Source organism: Erpetoichthys calabaricus, chromosome 11 (assembly GCF_900747795.2).
Source record: "Erpetoichthys calabaricus chromosome 11, fErpCal1.3, whole genome shotgun sequence".
In the NCBI taxonomy this organism is placed as follows: domain Eukaryota; kingdom Metazoa; phylum Chordata; class Cladistia; order Polypteriformes; family Polypteridae; genus Erpetoichthys; species Erpetoichthys calabaricus.
In genome coordinates, this window is record NC_041404.2 from 106,843,417 (window position 1) to 106,866,354 (window position 22,938).

General features: G+C 38.7%; 1 protein-coding gene across 2 annotated transcripts in view; it reads left to right on the forward strand.

Moving 5' to 3' along the window:
- ppp1r12c (protein phosphatase 1, regulatory subunit 12C) overlaps window positions 1-22,938 on the forward strand; it is a 260,970-nt gene that overhangs the window by 30,967 nt on the left and 207,065 nt on the right. For both annotated transcript variants that reach the window (XM_028813684.2, XM_028813686.2), the window contains exons 2-3: window positions 2,694-2,824; window positions 3,018-3,136. In XM_028813684.2, coding sequence (XP_028669517.2) covers window positions 2,694-2,824; window positions 3,018-3,136 — 250 coding nt within the window. The remainder of the gene's footprint in view (window positions 1-2,693; window positions 2,825-3,017; window positions 3,137-22,938) is intronic.

Genomic DNA, 22,938 nt, shown 5'->3' on the forward strand with positions numbered 1-22,938 from the left:
TGTTATATTTATGCAGTGCCACAGCAATTTAAATCTAAAGCGAGGGTACACTTTGGATTTTACAAAGTTAATGGAGAACTTGAGATGACTAAGACCAAATGCAAAATATGCCATAGTAAAGTACAAGCATTGTAGTACAGTAGACCCCCGCAAAGTCGCGGTTCAGGGTTCGCAGACTCAGTCGTTCATGGATTTTTCCTTACAACCTAACTATTAATTGTTAGCGGAAAACGCAAATATCCTCCACAATTTTTATGGCTTTTTTCGTGGTAATACTGTGCTGTAGAGAGAACAGGAAGCAACCTCTGAGGGAAATGCGGTTTGGGATGGTGAAAGTAGCCAATACGAGAGTGTTATTCATTGCTCCTTGCTGCTGATTGACTGCTGCCCTGTGACGCGTCTCCAGCTGAGTGTTCTCGTGTTTTCCATTTTGTTATTGTATTCATTGTTATTCTTAAACGTAAAAGATGTCGCCAAAACACCGTGCACCTTCTAAGGCTTCTGGCACTGAGCCTAAGTACCAGAAGAAGTTTAAAACACTCCAGGAGAAGGTTGAACTACTGGATTTGTTCCGGGAACTAAAAAGTTATGCTGCAGTAGCGTGCCACTATGGCATTAATGAAAGCACCGCACGCTACGTAAAGAAGAACGAAGCAGCGATCTGGAGTACCACATCTGTAAGTTTCTATGATAGTGCCAAAAAGGTAAAGATCGTAAGGAATAAAAATATCATCAGGATGAAATCTGCCTTGGCATTGTGGATCACCGACTGCAGAAAGAAGAACATCCCCTTGGGCGGTAACATCATCCGTGAGAAAGCACGGAAATTGCAGCAGCAGTTCGCTACAGGAGACAATGTAGCAACTTCCCATCACAATGTTCCTGAAACCTATAAAGAAAAGCCAGCATGAAACCCCACCAGAAGAAGACCCGTCCAAAGATACGACAACTCCTGAAGCGCCTGAAGAAGAGGCACCACCCGAAGAGTTTTAAATCTTCTGCATCGTACTGCACAGCTACTTCATCATCATCATCATCATCAATATCATCATTGGTGAGTGCCCGAACATTTTACTGTATTTTAATTAAATGAAATTATTATGTATTTACTTGTAACCAAGAAAACGACAGCGCATACCAAAGAAAACGCGCTTGCATGAATTACAGTACGTATAGCGGTAACATCGGTATTTTACATTCTAGCACCGCAGGAGACATAGCAGTACAGTACAGTATACGGGTTTACCTCTACTTACTGTTTTTAGGTAATGTATTAAAGTAATTTTTTAGGTAATGTGTTAATGTATTAAGCGGAGTTTGCAACAAAATTAAAGTGCTTTGGGTGCATACTGTATTTAGGGTTTAAACTATAAAAATAGGCATTTAAAAGGCATTTTTTAACCACATCCAAAAGTCGCGGTTTTTCACAATTCGCGGGTGCTCTAGGAACGTAACCCCCACGAATTTTGGGGGTGTACTGTATTGAAAGATTTAATTCTGCAGCCTCCTCGCAGGCACACTTGTTTTGTTATACATTTTGTGAAAGTATTTGATATTTGAATTTCAGTCTTCATGCATTATACATTTCACATCAACATTTTATTAATTTTTACTATAACATGAAAAAAGTTTCTGTTTTAGTTATGTGTTCAACATTTCTTGCCTCGCATTTCCTGTCATCCTACACTCATCCAACACACAAGAATTGTGTGTGTTCCAAATAATGATATACCCATAAACAATTCCCAAGTACCTTACACCCGGATAAACAGACTTGAGCTGGGAGAACTTCAGCAGCATTGGTGAGGAATGGGATAGCAGGCTTGTGCTGATTGGTGAAGGAATTTAAGGTGGCCCAGCATTACGACTTTTTTCATAGTCTTCAGGGATTCTAGTGCTAAACACACCTGGTAACTAACAAAGATCTGATTGTTTTGCATTGACAAACTCAGTCTCTGAGATTCAGAACTGGATTCAGAGCATGTAGTCCTAAAGATGTTAGCTATCTAGATGGCATCTATTTAATGGAAAGTTTGATAATCCCACCCAGAGTGATCATCAGTCTTAAATAAACATTATAGTAAAAGCCTGTGCTGTTTTCTGTACTAGAGGAGGTAGCAACATATACATGATGCAGGGAATCCAATAATTTTAAGGAAAGGTATTACTCTTGTAAAATTACTTATTTTTGATATTTTGTAGTTTTTCCCTAATTAGTTTGGCATATAATACATCTTGTTAGTTTTGCTATTCATTTTATACAACTTTATGTCATCGTTCCCAATAATTCTTAAGTTGATTTTATATCCTTTGTGTTTGGTTTTTTATATTCTTTGGTTTGTTTAGGAACTTGTGATGGTAATTGAAGTATCATCTACAACAACTTAATGCTTTTACCAGAAAGTTATACAAACACTATGCAGAATCATGTTTAGGGTACAAGATTCTGTGAAACACCACTATTCATTCATTTTGTCTTTTAGACTGTTATTTGTTCAGTTAAACTAATTATTTTTATTTTGAATCAGTATTTTCTTTAACAATTTCTCTTTCATGGTGCAGGAAATCAAATCTTATCCTGGTAGAAATTGGCACTAGGCAAAAGATACACTTTAGGAACTCTAAGAGCTCTTCAGTCTAGGTCCACTATAGTTTACCTTTAATAAGTTTGTGATTATGTTTGTTTTCTACAGGCTTGTATAGATGAGAACCTGGAGATGGTCCAGTTCCTGGTTGAGTATGGTGCCAATGTTAACCAGTCAGACAATGAGGGTTGGACTCCCTTACATGTTGCAGCATCCTGTGGCTACAGTGACATAGCAGAGTGAGTCTTTTTAATATATTCGGCTGTAAAACTCTCTCTCCAGTGTTTGATAAAAATGAAATTTTACCCAGGCTATTACATTATAACCTCTAAAAGCATAACAAAATATTTCTGGACATGTGGTCTGGATTTGGAATGATGAATGCAGCACTTTCTGGCCTAGTCCTACTGTGTTTTTTTTGTTATTTCTAAGGTATCTTCTCCAGCATGGTGCCAACGTGGGTGCTGTTAACTGTGATGGAGACATCCCTGTTGATATTGCTGAGGATGAGGGCACTGAGCAGTTGCTAAAGGAATACATTAGAAAGCAAGGTGAGGGGGGATTGTACATGGGAGAAGCACTGAAACATGTGCATGCTGTGTAAATTTAGATTTTTCTGTTATTTCTGTCCCTGGCTTGACCTGTACAGTTGTCATAAGGTGTTGAAAATCTACAAAGTAAGGCTGCAAAGTTTATTTAAACTTTATTTATTAAGTTCAGAGCTTGTTCTGTTCAGATGTCAGACAATTATTAAGTTGTAGTTTGGTGATAACGAAATCTGTCAAAAGATTATCCATTACTGCACTATATACTTAGGTATATCCCTTGCAAACAAAAAGAAAGTTTGTGCACGATATCTGTAAAGTGAAAGCATGGTATGCAGCCTGTTTAGGCTTTGCACCTGATGCAAGTTTTGAATCTGCAATTCTGACGCTCTTTTATCACAGGGTTGACAGTGCCTTAGAGTATGAACATTAGTTGCTGGAATAAAACAATTGGGTTTGACATTATTACTCCAGATCCAGCAACAGCTAGCAAGCTACTGTGGCCCTCACAATTAAAAGTTTTTTGCCAATAGAAATTGTTTTGATCTAAATTAGTCAAAAGTAGTATTTATACACATCATTCCAGCTTTATTTTGTTTTGTTTGCCATTTACAAGTTTAAATTGATAACCACAAAATAACCAACAGGCAAACTGGACAACCAAGGTTTTGTCTGTTAAGGTTTTTTTTTTTTTTTAGAGGGGTTCATGGTAAAGCAGGTATTTGTATGTATATGAGAAAGTAGAATACAAAGATAGGTAGAGATTGAAAGGTGCCAGACACGTTCACTTAAATATTGGCATATTTGATAGTCCATGTGCTTTCTCATGTGCTTTCTCTGCATACAATGCTGCTTGTGCAGCCCTAACATGTTCGTTGCATTGCAACCTCAGGAGTGGACAAATTTTAAATGCATGTGGTGGTCTGCTGGGTTACCACCTTTGCAAACCTAGTAGTCTAGGTATGCTTTCTGGTAGCCCAGCTTTATTTACTGGGTGGTGGGTTACCTGCAATTTTTTATGCTGCTTGCGACAATGAGTGTAGGGGAAGTGCGTGGCCACCGAATGCCAGTACTGTGTCAGCTCACCTGTCAATGAAATGTAGCAAAAATTCTTATTTTTTCGCACTCATGTTTATTGTTTTTTGATATTGTGTTGTGTTATTTTGGAAAAAATATTTTTTTCATAAAATTTGAAACCCTACAAAATGGAGACAAAAAAAGCCAAAGGGCAAAACCTTTTAGTCTTCTTTATTAGAGGCAAGGACAATACTCGGGAGAAAAGTAGTGATGGTTCCGATAGTATGCCAAGTACTAGTGCTTCAAGTTTATAAGAAACAAAGAAAAAGAAATATGTTGATACTTTGAAATGTGCAATGCAAAACAAAAAGAGAAAAGGAAACTTTGTTAGCCAATACGATAGAGTATTTAAAGCTTGGTTTTATTGTAGCCCCTGGCAGCGAACTATTGCCATGGCCTTTGTGTGTAGTATGCTCCGAAATTTTGTCAAATGACGCTGTCCTTCTAAATTTGCTCATCATTTGCAATCGAAGCATAGAAATTTTACTGATAACCACTGGATGTTTTTGAAAGATTATGTGACCAGGTGAAAGTTCAGAAAAGTCAAATGCAAAAGACAACTAGTGACAAGTTGCACTTCAAGTGTCTTATTTAGTTGCTCTTGGAATAGCTAAAATGAATAAAACATGTACTATTAGTAAGTAGTAAAGCTTTGCATTTTAGATATCGTACGAGAAATTTTGGGTTCTCGTGCCACTAAAATCTAGAGGCTATACTGCTTTCGGACACCACCATTCAGAGGAGATTTGTTGATATTGGCCACCGATATTGAAAAGAAAGTTGTAGAGAGGATAAAGAACTTGAGATGTTTCGCAATTCAGCTTGATAAATCAACTGAAATGAGTAGTCATGCTATTCTACTTTGCTTCGTGAGGTATAGTGAAGATGCAGACTTAAGGGAAGAACTTGCTTACCTGTACAGACCACTAGTTCAGAGATATTTAATGCTCTTGATGAGTATTCTCAAGCGCATGGCTTAGACTGGAGCAAATACGTCGGAGTGTGTACAGATGGTGCTGCAAGCATGATTGGACATTACGAAAACAAAGGAAGTCACACACCCAGTGTTTTGTCCACTCACTGTATGATACACTGGGAGCACCTAGCTGCAAAAAAGCTTTCTACTGAACTAAACACTTTGATGAATGACATAATGAAGATCATTAATGAAATTTGTAATCGAGCTATGAACTCCAGAATGTTCACTTTTGGGAGAATTTTTGATTGCTGCTGATGTCAACCAGAAAGTCATATTCAACATAAGTCAACATTTAAGGACGTTAGCTGAAAACTTTAATAATTATTTCCTTGAAATGAGGATCCTCATAAAGGTAACCTCTGGATTAATAATCCCTTCTTGGAAAACATAAAATCATGTACAGTAATCCCTCGCTACTTCGCAGTTCACTTTTCGCGGATTCACGACTTCGCGGATTTTATATGTAAGCATATCTAAATACATAACGCAGATTTTTCGCTGCTTCGCGGGCTTCTGCGGACAATGGGTCTTTTTGCTTGCTTCCTCAGTTGGTTTGCCCAGTTGATTTCATACAAGAGATGCTATTGGCGGATGGCCGAGAAGCTACCCGATCAGAGCATGCAGTTAAGTTCCTGTGTGCTGCTGATTGGCTCAGCGACGGAGTGTTGCATTAACCAGGAAGTCTCATCTCACTCATTCATCATTAACGTGCTAATGCTTTAGGGGCCGTGTCCAAGCACCAACAGAAGATGCAAATGATTGCAGAAAAGGTAAAAGTTTTGGATATGTTGAAGGAAGGGAACAGCTACACTGCTGCAGGACATCGATTCTCTTTATTTAAAAAGGAGGAAAAGCATATAAGATCTACGGCCGCAGTGTTTACAACCCACCATTTACTCTATTAAAAACAGGGACAACTGCTAAGCAATATGAAATCGGTAGATAAGTTTACACTTACTGTATAGCGAAGTACACGTAGCAGCTTGTAGGCGGTCATGAGGTCGACGACCTTGTTGCAAAGATTCCTAAAGCAGATTCCATCCAGACTACTGCCTTATCACGTCCACTTGCAACTCGTTTTGCGCCCTGGTTAAAGGACACTGTGGCCGTAGATCTTATATGCTTTTCCTCCTTTTTAAATAAAAAGAATCGTGGACTCATTGATGCCGTAATGGTGTCCTGCAGCGGTGTAGCTGTTCCCTTCCTTCAACATATCCAAAACTTTTACCTTTTCTGCAATCATTTGCATCTTCTGTTGGCGCTTGGACACGGCCCTTGAAGCAGTAGCAGGAGCACGTTAATGCTGAATGAGTGAGATGAGACTTCCTGGTTAATGCAGCACTCCGTCGCTGAGCCAATCAGCAGCACACAGGAACTTAACTGCGTGCTCTGATTGGGTAGCTTCTCAGCCATCCGCCAATAGCATCTCTTGTATGAAATCAACTGGGCAAACCAACTGAGGAAGCAAGTACCAGAAGTAAAAAGACCCATTGTCCGCAGAAACCCGCGAAGCAGCGAAAAATCCGCGTTATATATTTAGATATGCTTACATATAAAATCCGCGCTAGAGTGAAGCCGCGAAAGTCGAAGCGCGATATAGCAAGGGATTACTGTACACTGTACAAGAAATGCAATAAGTAAGAGTAGGAGGTCTCTCATGTGATGATACCTTCCAAAGGCATAAAGGTATGAGCTAAATGTAAAAAATAGTAATAACTTTCATACGTCTCTAGTAATATTATGTAGTTGTTCCTTTTGCAATAGAATGTACCGAATAAGGACAGTGGATTTGACTTGTGAGGGGAGGAGTGGGCAAGGCATTTTGTCTAAGTTTTATGTGATCAGCTATAGGTTATCGTAGTTTGATTTAGGGGAAAAAAGCACTTATAAAAGGATATATCTAGTAAATAGGGAAATTGTGTTTTTGACCCATGAAATGAGAGAGAGAAGAGAAGACAGTTTTTTAACCCTTTGAGACAAGTAGGCCAGTTTTAGGGCCAACCTCATTGCTGAATATACCCGAAAGATAGATAGGTGGGATGTTACATTGGTCATCATATCCCTGCAGGCCGAATTAATGGTCTACACATAGCTTTTATACTGTGTTACTGTTAAGCCGCACTATGTTCTAAATCTTGCAGTTTGCCACCATAGAGGCATGTCATCGAAAAGCTGCTACGCCTTTCTACCATCACAACCTGGCTGGCTGGTATACCAGTCTTCACTATATTAATACACTAAGCACATAATATTCCACTGTCTAGTTACGCTATTTACAGTTTTTCTGCTGCAGATCAGTTGTTTTTGCTCGCATGTTTCCAGATGAAAATGGAAAGGAATTTAGTAGTATTTTTAGCGTAGTTTCAATTACCTTGTCATGCCAAAACATAAGAATAAATCAATTAAGGGCAAAAAAGCAGTAGGTGGTAAAGAATCAAACACAAAAAAAGTGAACTGACCAGTCAAGTGGTCCTGTTCCAGCCAGTAGTGGTGACGTTTTTTATTATTTATTTATTTTTTTTAATTTAAAACAACAATTTGGTCTTGTCCTTTGTGTGAGATGGACGGGTAGAGCTGGGGTGTTACTTTACCCTTTTTTTATTTATTTATGTATGTATTTATTTATTTTTTACTATATTTTACTATCATGCCAAGGTATCCTGTATTTACATTATACGTGAGTATAAATACTGTAAGCATGAGCAGCAAACAAAGGGTTCAGAAAGGAAAGTAAAAGGATAAGGATAAAGCAGCTAAACTTTAATCAAAGTGAAAGTCAGAACTGGCCTCAGAGTCACGATATGGCCTACCTTCACCCATCTGTTCCAGGTCTTTCTCTGGAATTGATCTGCCAGGACCTCAAGCTGCAGCATTGCCTCCAGCCAAAAGCAAAAGAGAAAATGTGAGAGAGGCAGGCAAGGAGGATTATTGGAACTGAGCATGACCCTTTCATCCCCGTTGTCATACCCCTCCTGAGTCAGCTGAATCCACTCCAACCAGACACGCAACAGTGATATAAAGAACAATATAAAGAAGGAAATAGTGGACCTAAACAAGAAGAATGACAAACAGCTTCAAGATATAAAAGACCTGTAGGGACATTTAAGTAATAGGTTTACTACAGCCTTCACATTAATTCTAGGAAAAATTGATTTAAAATAGAAGTAAACTAGGGGGCTCCGCCCCCTGCTCGCTTCGCTCGCCAACCCCTGGTGTTGGGAAATGACAGAGTGTGATGTATGAATGAGATATAGAATAGTGTGAAGGTGTAGATGATGCATATAGAAAGCAAACAATAAAGTGTGTGGCACAGTGTAAAGGTTTATTGGAAAATTTCTTTGTACACGCCGTTTAAGTGTAAAAGGTAATTCCAGGTCAGAACTTGTAAGGTCAATGAAGATGGCCATTGTCGTGATCAGAGTCAACTTTGTCAGAGCTTAGAAAGAGTTGTGTCTCTCCAGGAAGTAATGCAATGACTTGGGTATTTATGTTTTACACATTAATATTTTTTGTACATAATATAGTGCGTTCTGTTAAAAGGGGCATGTGGTCTAATGAGATTGCTGTTCCAAATATGTCTGTAACTAAGTCGTCGCAGATAAAGGCTTGAGGAATTGTAACAATATCTGGGTGAAATCTATCTGTATTGGTGAGTGTACCATCCCCCAGTTGTAATAACCAATTGTTATGATCTGGATCTGGACATCGCATGTTTTGTACTAACTGTATCTTTTGAAAGCAATGGCAATTGTTTGCGTATGTTAAGGTGCACTGAACAATAGCTGAGCGCATGGCATGTGGAACAATAGCTAAGCACCGTCTAAAATCTCCTCCTAATAAAAGTACCTTTCACCGAAAGGGAATATTATTATTCCTCAACGTTTGTAGAAGTTTATGAATGGTGTTGAGTAAGTGACTGGATGCCATTGTACATTCATCAATAATTAACAGTTTTGCAAGACGGATGTCACGTGCAGTGCTACTGTTCATGTTCATAGTGGATACCGATTTGTAGGATGTAATGCAGTTCATAAAGTTTTCACTTTCAGGTACATCGTTAGTTAGAAGCTTCTGTAGATATTCAGGATATGAATGTAAAGGAGGCAGTCTAATTTGACCCTTTTGACAACAACATGTAAATTTATTACTTGTATTGCCAGTTGTTTCTTCAGGGAAGTCAAGTGAATGACAATGATTGCAAATGACATTCATTAATCCCAATGAATTTTCCTGAATAGTGGAGTCATTATTGAACGCGTTGTCAGCTAACTGGCGCAAGCGTTTAGCAGGTGTCTGTCGTTGATGTCCGTGACGTGCATGTTTTGCTTGTGCCGTTTGAGAGGCGCGTCGTATGTCCAGTATTTGGGACGTGTTGTTTTGGAGCTGTAATCGATTTGCCTGTGCTGTGTGAGAAGCCCGTTGTAGTTTACGGCGTGCATTGTTTGTATTGAGCCTTGCCCGTTTTTGTATGTAGGTCAGTTGAGCTTTCTCTTTTTGGAGCCTTGCCTGCTTGTTTTCCGGCATTCCAGATGCGCGGTGTAGACGTCTGCGTTTATTTATTTTGTTCCTTCGCTGTCGTTTCTGTATGTCTGAGACGGGAGGTGTTTCGTTTTGAACCCGTGCCTGTATCGATGTAGCACTGTGAGATGCGCGCTGCATGCGTCTACGTTCATTTTGTACCCGTGATCGTGAATTCATGACTTGTTTGTTCTTCAGCGTTAGAAATATGGATAAGTAATAAGGAGGATCGCACTCACTGTTAATATGGAGCCTATTCTGCGGTTGAACGGTTAATAGTGCCTCATTGTAATGAGATCCACCTATGCTGCATAGTGTGAATTGTGTTTGGTCCCATTATCCGAGCCGTATCGTTTTGTACCCGTGATCGTGAATTCATGACTTGTTTGTTCTTCAGCGTGAGAAATATGGATAAGCAATAAGGAGGATCGCACTCACTGTTAATATGGAGCCTTTTCTGCGGTTGAATGGTTAATAGTGCCACATTGTAATGAGATCCACCTATGCTGCATAGTGTGAACGTGTTGAGATGACGTATGTTTAATACGGATGGTTCATTTAGAAATGGGGCTGTGTGTGTCATTTGTTATTTATGTTAGTGTGGTCGTGGGTCTGAATCGTCGTTTTTGTGTACGTTTCATGTGCTATGTCCGTAGTCTGTCCCGTTTTGTGTCCAATGGGCTTTGTGTGGTGCTCGCGGCTTCTTTTTTTTTGTGTGCTAGGGACTTGTTGAATCCTCCTCTTTGTGTGTGTCCCGTTTCGTGTGCAATGGGTTTTCGCGTCTGACTCCTTTTTTCTGTGGCCTGACTCCTTTTTTCTGTGCGCGGTGCCTCATTTCTTATTTTACGTTGCATTCCATCCGGTTCCCGTTGCTTGGGGGGGGGGGGGGGATTTGTGGGGCGCCTGCGCAGTACGTCTTTGCGTCCACGGCCCATTGCCGGATGTCCCTGCGTCCATCCGGTTTACCATTCTCGGTTAGTAATGTGGATTACAGAGTAAAATTACAGTACTCACTGTTCAGCTTGAAGATATTAAGCAAATGTTTCTGACTCATTTTGAAATAGTTAAACAATTGACATCTGCCGCGGGTGAAAAGGCAATAGCTGCAAAATCAAAATGCATAGTTCTCTCTGACAAACTGGCTGCGCTGGAATATAGATATAGAATGAACAACATTAGAATCAAAAGTCTCCAAGAAAAACATGAATGTTCAAACCCAATGAAATTCATAGCTAAACTATTCTTTAAAATCCCTAGAGTGAACTTCAAATCGGACACCGAGATCTCAGCACACTACCATGTACATGGATCGAATGCCTCAAAATGGAGAAGCTTTATTGTCTGTTTCGACAAACTACAGGCCAAACAAAACTTCATACCCCTTCTGAGACTGAAAGGGTTGATTAGATTTGAAACAGCTACTAAATGCATCGCATATTACAGTATCCAAGAGTGTCTATGCAGTGCTCATATCAGATAAAGCCAGTTGTACCTTGCCAAAATAAAAGTGAATATTGAAAGTAATTTTTAGCTCTCTGAATGAAGTAGAAAAACATGGCTTGCAACATGGACCAATTGTAATGCAACATTTGTTGTAACTATACATTATATTTCCTTTGTGGCTACCTGTTGTGTTTTTTTTTTTTTTTTAAAGAAACTTCAGTTGTGGTATCATATACAATTCCTTGAATATACAGTATGTACTTTTTGGCAACTACAAAGTAACTACCTATTTATAGAGTTCCACTCCCCCCCACTTCATATACTTGATTTATTGTATTGGGGTTGTACTATCATACTTCATGGGAACTGTTTAACATCATTCCCTAGGTTTATTGTATTGGGACTGTACTTTCAAAAGATACCACTGCTGGGGGGTTCATTTTGTTCTTGGACGTGCTGTTTCTCTCTTGACATGTCTGAGGACCAGGACTTCGTGAAGTGTGGTCTGCTTTATTCGAGGAGGCAAAATGGGGAGGGGCATGGGGAGAGAGAGAAATGGAGCTTTGCTATTTCTTATTTATCCTTTCTGTAATTTGAAATCTAGGTTAAAACTATCATAAGTAAAAATGTACTACCTTAAGACTACAAAATGTCAACAAAAGATCAGAAGCGATGTTTTTATGACCAAACAGTGAACTTTGTGTGCTGGAATGTCAAAGATCTCAATCATGAATTAAAGAGAAAGAAAGTATTCATTCACTTAACAGGTTTAAATGCCAAGATAGTATTTTTATAGGAGACTCACATAATAAGTAAGAACCAGTTTTGGTTGCAACGGGATTGGATTTTCCAAATTTTTCACTCTGGCTATACAAAGAAATCTAGGGGTGTAGGAATCTTAATACACAGACCTATCCCATTTGTAGCATCAGATGTTAATATTGTCACGCTTGGGTTACAAGATTGCACAGAGGACCAGTGGAAGTTGAAGAAACTCGAATTTTTATTCAAACACTGCAAACAAACATTTATCTTTTAAAACTGTTTCAAACATGCTCCTTGAAAGAGTTTACACCTCCGCTTGTCATTTAAAAGCAACCAAGGATTTCTTCTTCGGAGGAGGAATACATGCCAGGAGCACCAGAAGTCAGAGAGAGAGAGAGAAGCAGAAAATCAATTTATAACCACAGAGAGAAGTCGGCACAGGCTTTTTGACAAAGCGGAGTAGCGCGCAGGAGGCAGATTACGCGACAGAGCCGGCCAGAAGGAAAAGGAGAAATGTGAAGGTAGTCTGTTTAAGTTTCCTAGGGGTTTCCTAGGGCTTTTTCCAGGGGCATCTGTATCTTTTTGGGGGTAGGATTAGCTTCGCAGCTCACAATATGTGATCCTGAAGGGCAATATGTCATAGTGATGGGCAGTTTATTTAATACTAAAGTGATTCTAATAAATATTTATGTACCTAATGTGGATGGTGGCGATTTCATCCAGAATGATTTGCATTTATTCTTAATGTGAACACTCATTATTATGTCCGGAGAATTTAATTTGTGTTTCAAATCCGTGCCTAGATAGGCCTTCAGCTACAGCGGTGATAACATCTAATACTGCAAAGATAAATACACAGTTTGTAATGGATCAGAACTTATCAGACCCATAGAGGTTTTTAAATCCTAACCTTAGTACATATTCATCATTGTTATTCAAGAATTGACAATAATTTTTTGCCATTATCAAATCCTATCAGTACAACACTATTGTTATCTCCGACCACTCCCCTCTGATCATGTAGCATAACTTGCTATGTCCTACATGCTAATGTCATAGCTGGCGTCTTAACCCCCTGTCCTTAGCTGATGAGCAGTGTACAGAATTCATATCCAAGCAAATTGATTATTTTCAGGAGACAAATGCATCCCCAGTGGTCTCCACAGGAATACTCAGGGAACCTCAGAAGGCATTTTTAAGAGTGATTATTTCATTTCTTTCTCACAAAAATAAATTGGAAACCAAGAAGGCTTCTGAGTTAATCAGTAAAATTACCTGAATAGATCTAGAATACACCAGGGCCCTCATGCATAACGACGTGCGTAGAATTCGCACTATAACATGACGTAAGCACAAAAGTGGAAATGTGCTTTTGCACCAAAAAATCCAGATGCGTAAATCTGTGCGAACGCCAGCTTCCACGTTCTTCCGCTCCATAAATCCCGGTATTTGGAATAGTTTGACCATTCTGTGGACCATTGTTACATGTTAATTACAATCAGATGCATTAAACTAATAAACAATATGCGGTTAATTTCAGTATATTTATAAAGCCGCATCAGGGATGTGGATCTAAAAAAGAAAGGGTAACCACACAGGAACAGTAGCACTGCTTTGATGCTGGGTGCCGCCAGTCTGCAAAACCAAACGGAGAACTTGCGTACGACAGGGTATGAGCTATCGTGGAAATGTGCGTGGCTTTACGCCAAGTTTAGGTTTTATACAATGCAATTTGAACGTGGAAACGTTCTTACGCTACATTTTTGTGTGCATGCACCGTTTATACATAAGGCCCCAGGTCTCTAAATGAGGCACTTTATAGGAAAAGACAGATTTTAAGTTCAGAATTTAACCTCTCCACTAATAAAAAAAAAAAAGGTGAACATCTCCTTTAAATCGCGAAATCATTATTATAAAAATGAAGTGAAGGCCAATACGATATTACCTCAACAAATCCACAAGCAGGAAGTCTGCAATGGAGATAAAAATCATAGACCATAATAATATGACCCACACGTTTAGAGAGTACTATAAGAGCCCTTTGACTCATTACAGGTACCACAACGAGATACTCTTAGTGCTGTGGAACTGGACCTCTGACACCCTCAAACTTACTAGATGCTATAAACTCCCATTCCTGATGGCTACCCAGTAAAGTTTAATTAAAAAAAAATTCAAATAAGTTAGCTCAGCTACTGTTAGCAATGTTTACAGAAGCTAAAGACAACAAAATTTTACCTCAAACATTTCACCAAGTGTTAATTTACATCTTTCCAATAAGAAAAATAAGGACTTACTACAATGTGCATCATCCAGACAAATCTCACTCCTGTATAATGACATTGACAGTCTCCAAAGTTCTAGATAGAAGGACTGAGAAAGTGGTTCCTTCTGTAATATCACAAGACCAAACTGGATTTATTAAAGGGAAGACACTTAGCTTCTAATCTTCGACGTTTAATTTGTCATTGTCACCCATTAAAATCTTAACACTTCAGAGATCATACTATCTTTGGATGAAGAAAAAGCATTTGACATGGTTGAATGGGACTGCCTATTCACTACATTGCACAAATTTGGGTTTATCTTAAACATATGTGCTTGGATCAAACTACTCTTTACTAGACCACGAGCCTCAGTTTGTATTAACAGCATTATTTTGGACTACTTCAAACTAGAACGCAGTACTCGACAAGGGTGTTACCTATCACCATTGTTCTTTGCAATCGCCATTGAGCCATTGGCTGTTTACTTTCAAAATGACAATGACTTGAGCAGAAAATAGCATTATATGCAGATGTTGTTGTGTTGTATTGTATACTTTATATCTGACCCACCAATTTCTGTGCCAACAGCCCTAAAAGCGCTAGCAGTATTTCAAAACATGTCTGGACTCAAAATTAATTTGAATTAATGTGTACTTTTTCCAGTTAACTTTCTAGCACACGATACTAGACTGGACACCTTCCCATTTATCTTAAAAGTTTAGTTCAAATATCTGGGATTAAATAACATTTGTAAATATAAAGCTCCTTTTCAAGCAAAATTTTGTTTGAAAAGGAGCTTTATATTTACATATGTCTGCATGAAAACAATTAAGATGTGAATAGATGGTCCACCCTTCATCTCACATTAGAAGGTACAATCAACACTGTTAAGATGAACATCCTCCCTAAACTTTTTTTATTTTAAACCATCCCCATATATGTTAACAAATCTTTTTCTAAGAAATTAGATTCAATCATATCCTCATTTATTTGGAATTCTAAACATACATACATCCAAAGGGCAACTCTACAATGACCTAAAGCAGAAGGGGACATGGCACATTGTGTATATCAGTACCTGTGACTTAGATGAAGATCAGATCACTTTTTATGACCAACTAATTGATTACCCAGTGGTTTCGCTCACTGATTGCAAGGGAAAAAAATAAAATGTAGTCTATAAGTTATTAAACAGTAAAACATTAACATTTTAAGAAGTAAAGATACATTGAGCAGTACTGGAGTGGTTTCGGGTAAACTACATTTTAAAGGCGGTATAACACAACAGGTAAGTAGTACTAACAGCAGCTAAAATGTATTTGGATCATCTCTCGGTAGTAGATCCCTTTTGAAAGGCACTACACGACCGCTGTGGTATAGAAATTACATTTTCTATGTGATCTTCCAAATTTCTGCCTGACAACCTTGCACTATGTGACTGTGATTTAAGAGAAAAATAATTGATAAATGTGGACACTGCCCTTCCGTGCTTAACGGGCAGAAGGTCCAAACAATTCCCAAGTCCAACACTTTACATGAAGAGGTCTGTACATCTTCTTAGATGTAAACTCTCCATCTACTTAAAATAATTGATTACAAAAGCAACCTTGAATGTTGCGAGGTTTTAGTGACCCAAACTCACCTTAAGGGACAGTAAGTAGTCGTGCAGTGCAATTTACAAACCGAGTCCTGCTTCGATGGTGCCAATTACACTCATTCGCAAAGATTTCCACTCTCCCAGGAATCGACGGGTCACAAACAGTGCGAGAAGAGAGAACGCTGCCCAAACCTGCGAAGCTATCGACAAGGCGGAGCAGCCTGACATTCGGCGCCTCCCAGCGTCCACTTTGTTCTCACGACCCCTCGCCGCTGAAGGCGGTCTCTTCTTCACATTGTTTACAGCTCGGCACAGTTAAAAAGTAGAAAGACGCAAAGCTGTTTTCCTCATATGTAATTTCCATATCGTGTGGTCATACGCAATTTCCATTTCATACGTAATTTCCATATTGCGTGGTCATACGTAATTTCCATTTCAAACGCAAAAAGAATTTTATATATATATAGATTCATGCAGTAAACCAGATACTCTTTTTTTCTACCCTCTCAAACATGTATAGTATTTAATGCTTGGAAAATGTCCGGGATGAAAACATTTACACTTGTACAGGTACATTGATTAATGTTTTTGTATTCTAGGAGCAGTTAAGCTTCAAATTTAACTTCTCATCAAATCAATTTTTTCCACTACTTTCAAGCTAGAAACTTTGCTAAAAGGATCATGCCCAATTTTCCTGCTTAGTGTGTGCAGAGAAGTATAAGCCGGCAAAGAGAGCAAATCTTAGAGGACAAGGATCTGATTAAGTGCTGTAAGACATTTTGAAGCATATCAATCAAAGGTGCAATTTTCCTGTTAGGTCTGTACAGTGTATGGTACAAAATGATGATGATGTTACAACATTGTGCCTTATTTATTATTATAATCATTTATTAAAATTTTACTTTTATAAATCAAAGTTTTTAGTTTTCAAAATTGTCAAATCTTGCTTGGGAGGCTCAGTTTATAGTGCTAAAATGCTAGAGGTGGATGAGTGAAATTCAGATTTCCTCCCTAGCATTCTTTCAGATTAATATTGTGCAGGCATTTTCTGGCTTAATCAAGGCCTCTGTCCACATGTCTTCTCCCCTCTGCCCCTACAGCGTCCACCGCGCTTCTCGTGTTTTTATTTATACAAACACATTATATATAAAAACTATTTACAAAAAAAAAAATGAATCCAATTTTCCAAAGAGAACTATTTACAATACACATAGACTTTATACAAAAAAAATCCTAATTATATATTCTCAACAAGTGAAAATTAAAGGAAATATATATATATATATATAGCATACCTTTTCAAAACAAAAGTAAAGAAAATAGACAGAGCATCACATTAACGTCTTCTCCCCTCTGCCTATTAAATAATAAAAGAAATCGATTATAAATTATTAACACAAAATAAATGAAATAAAAAAAATCACGAGAAAGAAACAGAAACCACAACCTACCCTTACAGCGTCCACCGCGCTTCTGGCGTTAGAGCCAAAAACGTGGTGTATGCAGGTTATGAGGTGTGACGCTAATTAACGCCCGTACTACAACAGATTATATTGTTGATATACTATTAACTATTTACAGGGATCAACTCTTTTGGGGAAGTTCATAACAAAAAAAAAAAAAAAAAAAAATTATAAATAACATTTACACTTTGCTACATGTGCACTTTAGTATTTCGAGCCCTGCGTCTGAGTCGGATGGTTCCCCTGGTCACCAATTCGTGTCTTTCAAGCCGCGATTTTCTATTTTATCCCTTCCAGCCCACTATGCCTTTCCGTCTTCAGCTACCCATGTGCACTTGTACGGAGGAGATCTTATTGAACAATGCCGAAACGAAAGGCAACTGAACCTGGTCCTGCGAGAGAGGACACATTACAGCGTGATGACGAAGCAAAGAGGCAAAGGCGTGCCAGTCGCTCGCAAGAAACGGACACTCAGCATTCACACAGATTAGCTCAACAACGCATCTCTGCCGCACAACGAAAGGCAACTGAAACCCCTACAGAGAGAGAAGACAGATTACGCCGTGATCACGAAAGAAAGAGGCAAAAGCGTGCCAATGAGACACCCGACGAGAGGTCCTTACGATTGCAAAACAACCGTAATAGACAAACTCCTACAGAGAGAGAGGACACATTACGCCGTGATCGCGAAAGAAAGAGGCAAAAGCGTGCCAATGAGACACCCGACGACATGTCCTTATGATTGCAAAACAACCGTAATATACAGAAACGTACGGTCTCTGTGAACGCTCTCACCGTTCTCGCTCGCAACAAACTGACACTCACCACTCACAGACATTACCGCAACGACGCGTCTCCACTCCTCTTCCTTACAACCATTTACACAATGTATACGATTCTGATTAGTCTGCGTCCCAGACTTCGTGAATCATGGGTATTGTTTTGAAATTTTGTTTCCCATGCAAAATTCAAATGCGGTGCGATGAAGGACCCAGTTCACAACTGCCAGGCGCGTTTAAACAGGGAGTCCTTCAACTGTGGTCATCCAACGCGCAGTGTAGCGCGCGCGCCATGTCGCTAGTATTTAAATAAAATCACAATGTTTCACTATGTAGATGTATTATATTGCAGTATAGGAAGCACAATCTATGGAGTTTTGAAAAAGGAAAAAAAAAATTGTTTTCTTTGGATGGAAACCTCCAGGAAAGATAAATTTATGATTCAGTAGACTTTTATCAAAAATTGATAAAGTGATGGAAGAAAGTTAACTGTATACCATCCTAATACCCATGGCAATTCCTCTGACCAGATGATAACTTTCAGGTGCTAGTTTTGCAAGTCTGATGATAATTTGTGCTATGTAATGGATTTAACAGTATAGTCCAAATTGTTGAAATGGAATGAAATAAAGTACTGTGTGTGTGTGTGTGGGTGGATCAGGCTGCCTTCCCTCAACTACAGAGCTCTCCTGCTAATCAAGCTAAGCACAGGAATCACATGTGCTGCCTTCTGCGAATATGAGCTGCCCACAGCTTTATTGTGAGCCATGCAAGATTTTTAAAGTAAAAAAAGAAATGTGTTGGCAGCAGTTTGGCACTTTGAGGAAACTTCTGAGAATGTTTGGAGCCATTCGACATTTTTTTACATCGACAGTGTCCAGCCATTTGACGATGGATGGTGATATCAACCATCAGCTCAGCCCTATTGTGGACTTCTCAATTACCTTTAAGACTTATTTATATAGCACACTTAAAAGCATTAAAAATACAATTAATCAAGCAGTGAAGGCCTGTTTTTTCCATTTGTCCATAATATTTACATATACACAAACAAACAACAGTGTCTTGGAATAAATTGGCACAAAGTGATTGAAATAAGAGTTTGTATGACAAACGTCTAAGCCTTGCTGGCTTGTGCAGATGCGTCATTAAACAATTCTACAATAAGGTAAACATTTCTTATTCTCCAATACTGCATAAGACTATCAAATGGAATCAGCAAAGTCTTAAATAATTCACAGATCAAGTCATATGTGGCTCCTCTTCATCCTGGTATATATCCAGTCATACAACCTGTCTTTTGGCCAGAGGTGTTGTGCTGTTGACAGGTGTTTTCCCTCTTCTGTGATACTTCTGCTAATTCTGTATCATCGCATTCATACAGTTCATTCTTTTTTTTATGCTTAAAGAATGTGTGTCAGGATCTACTATCAGAGTGTCTGGCTCTTATATCAAAAATATTTCTCTCTCGCACACCTCATTTTTAAATAAGACCTAAACACCCTCTTGGAGTGAAGGACACCCAGGCACTTTGTACAATAGCTTTTAAAGGGATATTCCACAATTTAAATGTCACATTAATGTGCAATAAAAATAACTTTTTCACAAGGTTATGTAGTAGGCTATTTTATGTGGTTCGATACAATACTGTCTACTTGTACATGAGATTAATACATTTAAGATACCAACATTTAACAGGTCCAGCGGCTTCCAGCAGATACATTCTACGTTAATTCTCAAAATGCTCAACCTGTACCAAGGCATTAATGTAAATTAATTATTAATTAGCAAAGCAGCGGGTCCAGATGGAGTATCGCCACGACTGCTGAAGGTCTGTGCATCGGAGCTGGGGGGTCCTCTACAGCGCATCTTCAACCTGAGCCTGGAACAGGGGAGAGTCCCGAGGCTTTGGAAAACATCTTGTATCACCCCAGTCCCAAAGGTATCACGTCCTAGTGAGCTGAATGACTTTTGGCCTGTTGCTCTGACATCACATGTGATGAAGACCATGGAGAGGCTGCTGCTTCACCACCTTAGGCCACAGGTTCAACACGCCCTTGACCCTCTGCAGTTTGCATATCAGGAGAAGGTGGGAGCGGAAGATGCCATCATCTATATGCTACACCGATCCCTCTCTCACTTGGACAGAGGCAGTGGTGCTGTAAGAATTATGTTTCTAGACTTCTCTAGCGCCTTCAACACAATCCAACCTCTGCTCCTTAGGGACAAGCTGACAGAGATGGGATTAGATTCATACCTAGTGGCATGGATCGTGGACTATCTTAAAGACAGACCTCAGTATGTGCGTCTTGGGAACTGCACGTCTGACATTGTGGTCAGCAACACAGGAGCGCCACAAGGGACTGTACTTTCTCCGGTCCTGTTCAGCCTATATACATCGGACTTCCAATACAACTCAGAGTCCTGCCATGTGCAAAAGTTCGCTGATGACACTGCTATCGTGGGCTGTATCAGGAATGGGCTGGAGGAGGAGTATAGGGACCTAATCAATGACTTTGTTAAATGGTGCGACTCAAACCACCTACACCTGAACACCAGCAAAACCAAGGAGCTGGTGGTGGATTTTAGGAGGCCCAGACCCCTCATAGACCCAGTGATCATCAAAGGTGACTGTGTGCAGATGGTGCAGACCTATAAATATCTGGGAGTGCAGCTGGATGATAAATTAGACTGGACTGCCAATACTGATGCGCTGTGCAAGAAAGGACAAAGCCGGTTATACTTCCTTAGAAGGCTGGCTTCCTTCAACATCTGCAATAAGATGCTGCAGATGTTCTATCAAACGGTTGTGGCGAGCGCCCATTTCTACGCAGTGGTGTGCTGGGGAGGCAGCATTAAGAGGAAAGACGCCTCACGCCTGGACAAACTGGTGAGGAAGGCAGGCTCTATTGTTGGCATGGAGCTGGACAGTTTAACATCTGTGGCAGAGCGAAGGGCGCTCAGCAGGCTCCTATCAATTATGGAGAATCCACTGCATCCACTAAATAATGTCATCTCCAGACAGAAGAGCAGCTTCAGCGACAGACTGCTGTCACTGTCCTGCTCCACAGACAGATTGAGGAGATCGTTCCTCCCCCAAACTATGCGACTCTTTAATTCCACCAGGGGGGGTAAACGTTAATATTTAACATTATACATAGTTATTGTCTGTTTTTTTTCACCTGTATTATTATCATTCTTTAATTTAATATTATTTATTGTATCAGTATGCTGCTGCTGAAGAATGTGAATTTCCCATTGGGATTAATAAAGTATCTATCCATCTATCCATCTATCCATCTATCTATCTATCTATCCATCCATCCATCCATCCATCCATCCATCCATCCATCCATCTATCTAATATCTGGAATGGTGTATTTATAGTGTTTTTTTTCTCTTCTGACATATTTAATTTGAGAGATGAAGAAATAAGGAGAATATTGTATGTACAATGAAGAGTACCACAATTATCGTTAGTCACTTTTTTAATACGCTGTAAGATTTGTAAAGCTTTACATCCTTGCTTCTGACTATTAAAATTCAAATAATGTATATCAAAGAAAGTGTATCCTGTCATCTATTCTTATACAATGAAAATAAACACTGTTGGTCATTATGACTAATTACTATGAAAAAATAATCCAGAGTGTTTGAGATAGTTTGTAAAATACACTGTAATATTGTAATTCATTTTAGTTTGATTTCATTTAAAACTTGTGCATATGTTGTCATTCATTAAATGACTGTGTTTTTCATAAAATAAGTAGAAATTAAAGATCAGTTCTCAGAAACTGTGGTGTTTGGTACTGGTGTTAGAGCTAGAATACCAAGGGGCCAGGACTAAAGAAAATAATTCTGATGTCTGGTACTGCTTTCTGAAAACAATCACTAACATTAGTTTTTTTTTTTTTTTTATTATTATTTTAATAATGAACAGAGACAGAGCGGTGTCCATAAAATAATTTTTTTTCTCATTGCTGCAGAACACAGCATATAAAACAGAGGTTTTAAAACTACATACTGAATTCAAATCATTAAAAGCAGCTTACTGCTTTGAAAAACAGGAAATGAAATTGCCTCTTTGAGCAGAGTAGAATCCCTAATGATACTGCACTATGGGAGTTTGTTGCTAAATACCAAATGTTACAAAAGAGTGTAATGAAGGGACTTAATGCCAGGAGATGATTGTCATACACAGGAAATAACATTTAGAGCTGGTGATTTAAGGTAAGTGCATCATGTATGAAATCAAAACTCCAGCCACTAGGCAAACTTTATCAGCATTGTTGCTGTTCTGGCCTCAATCTGAATGATAGCTAAATGTAAACTATTACTTATTCTGATAAGAAAATGTGGTAACCTTTGATTTGTTTATGGTTTATTTGGCCTTTTATTGTATTATCTCTCAATATCCATATGTTTTTCTTATTGCTAATTTTTATCTATAAGTAAGCCTCAGTTTTTTGTCAAAGATGTCTTTTGATACTGCCTTATGCAAGGAACACAGATGCATGCATTTGTTACTTGATACTCAAGTTTTACAGAAAAATTATAGACTGGTTAAATTCCAAATGTAAATTGAATAATTAAAGTGGTAATGAAACCTCCAAAATATCTATGATATCTAGCAAAACTGGTGCAACCAAGCTATTGACCTAGCTTTTCCTGTTTTTTGTGGTAGCAGCCTTTTTTAAACACTACATTTAAAACTTTTAAATTTTAATGCAGTGGAATGTACTAAACTTTTTTTTTCTTGCATTTGACTCAATGAGGTATTTAAAATCAGTTTTACCTAAAAGATTGTTTTTATTTTCTCATACTACATGAAGCTGAACTTGCTGCCTGTCAGGTGTGGTGTATGATGTCAAAATGTACATGACTTTCAGCTGTTACAATCTCATGCTGTGATTGTTCACC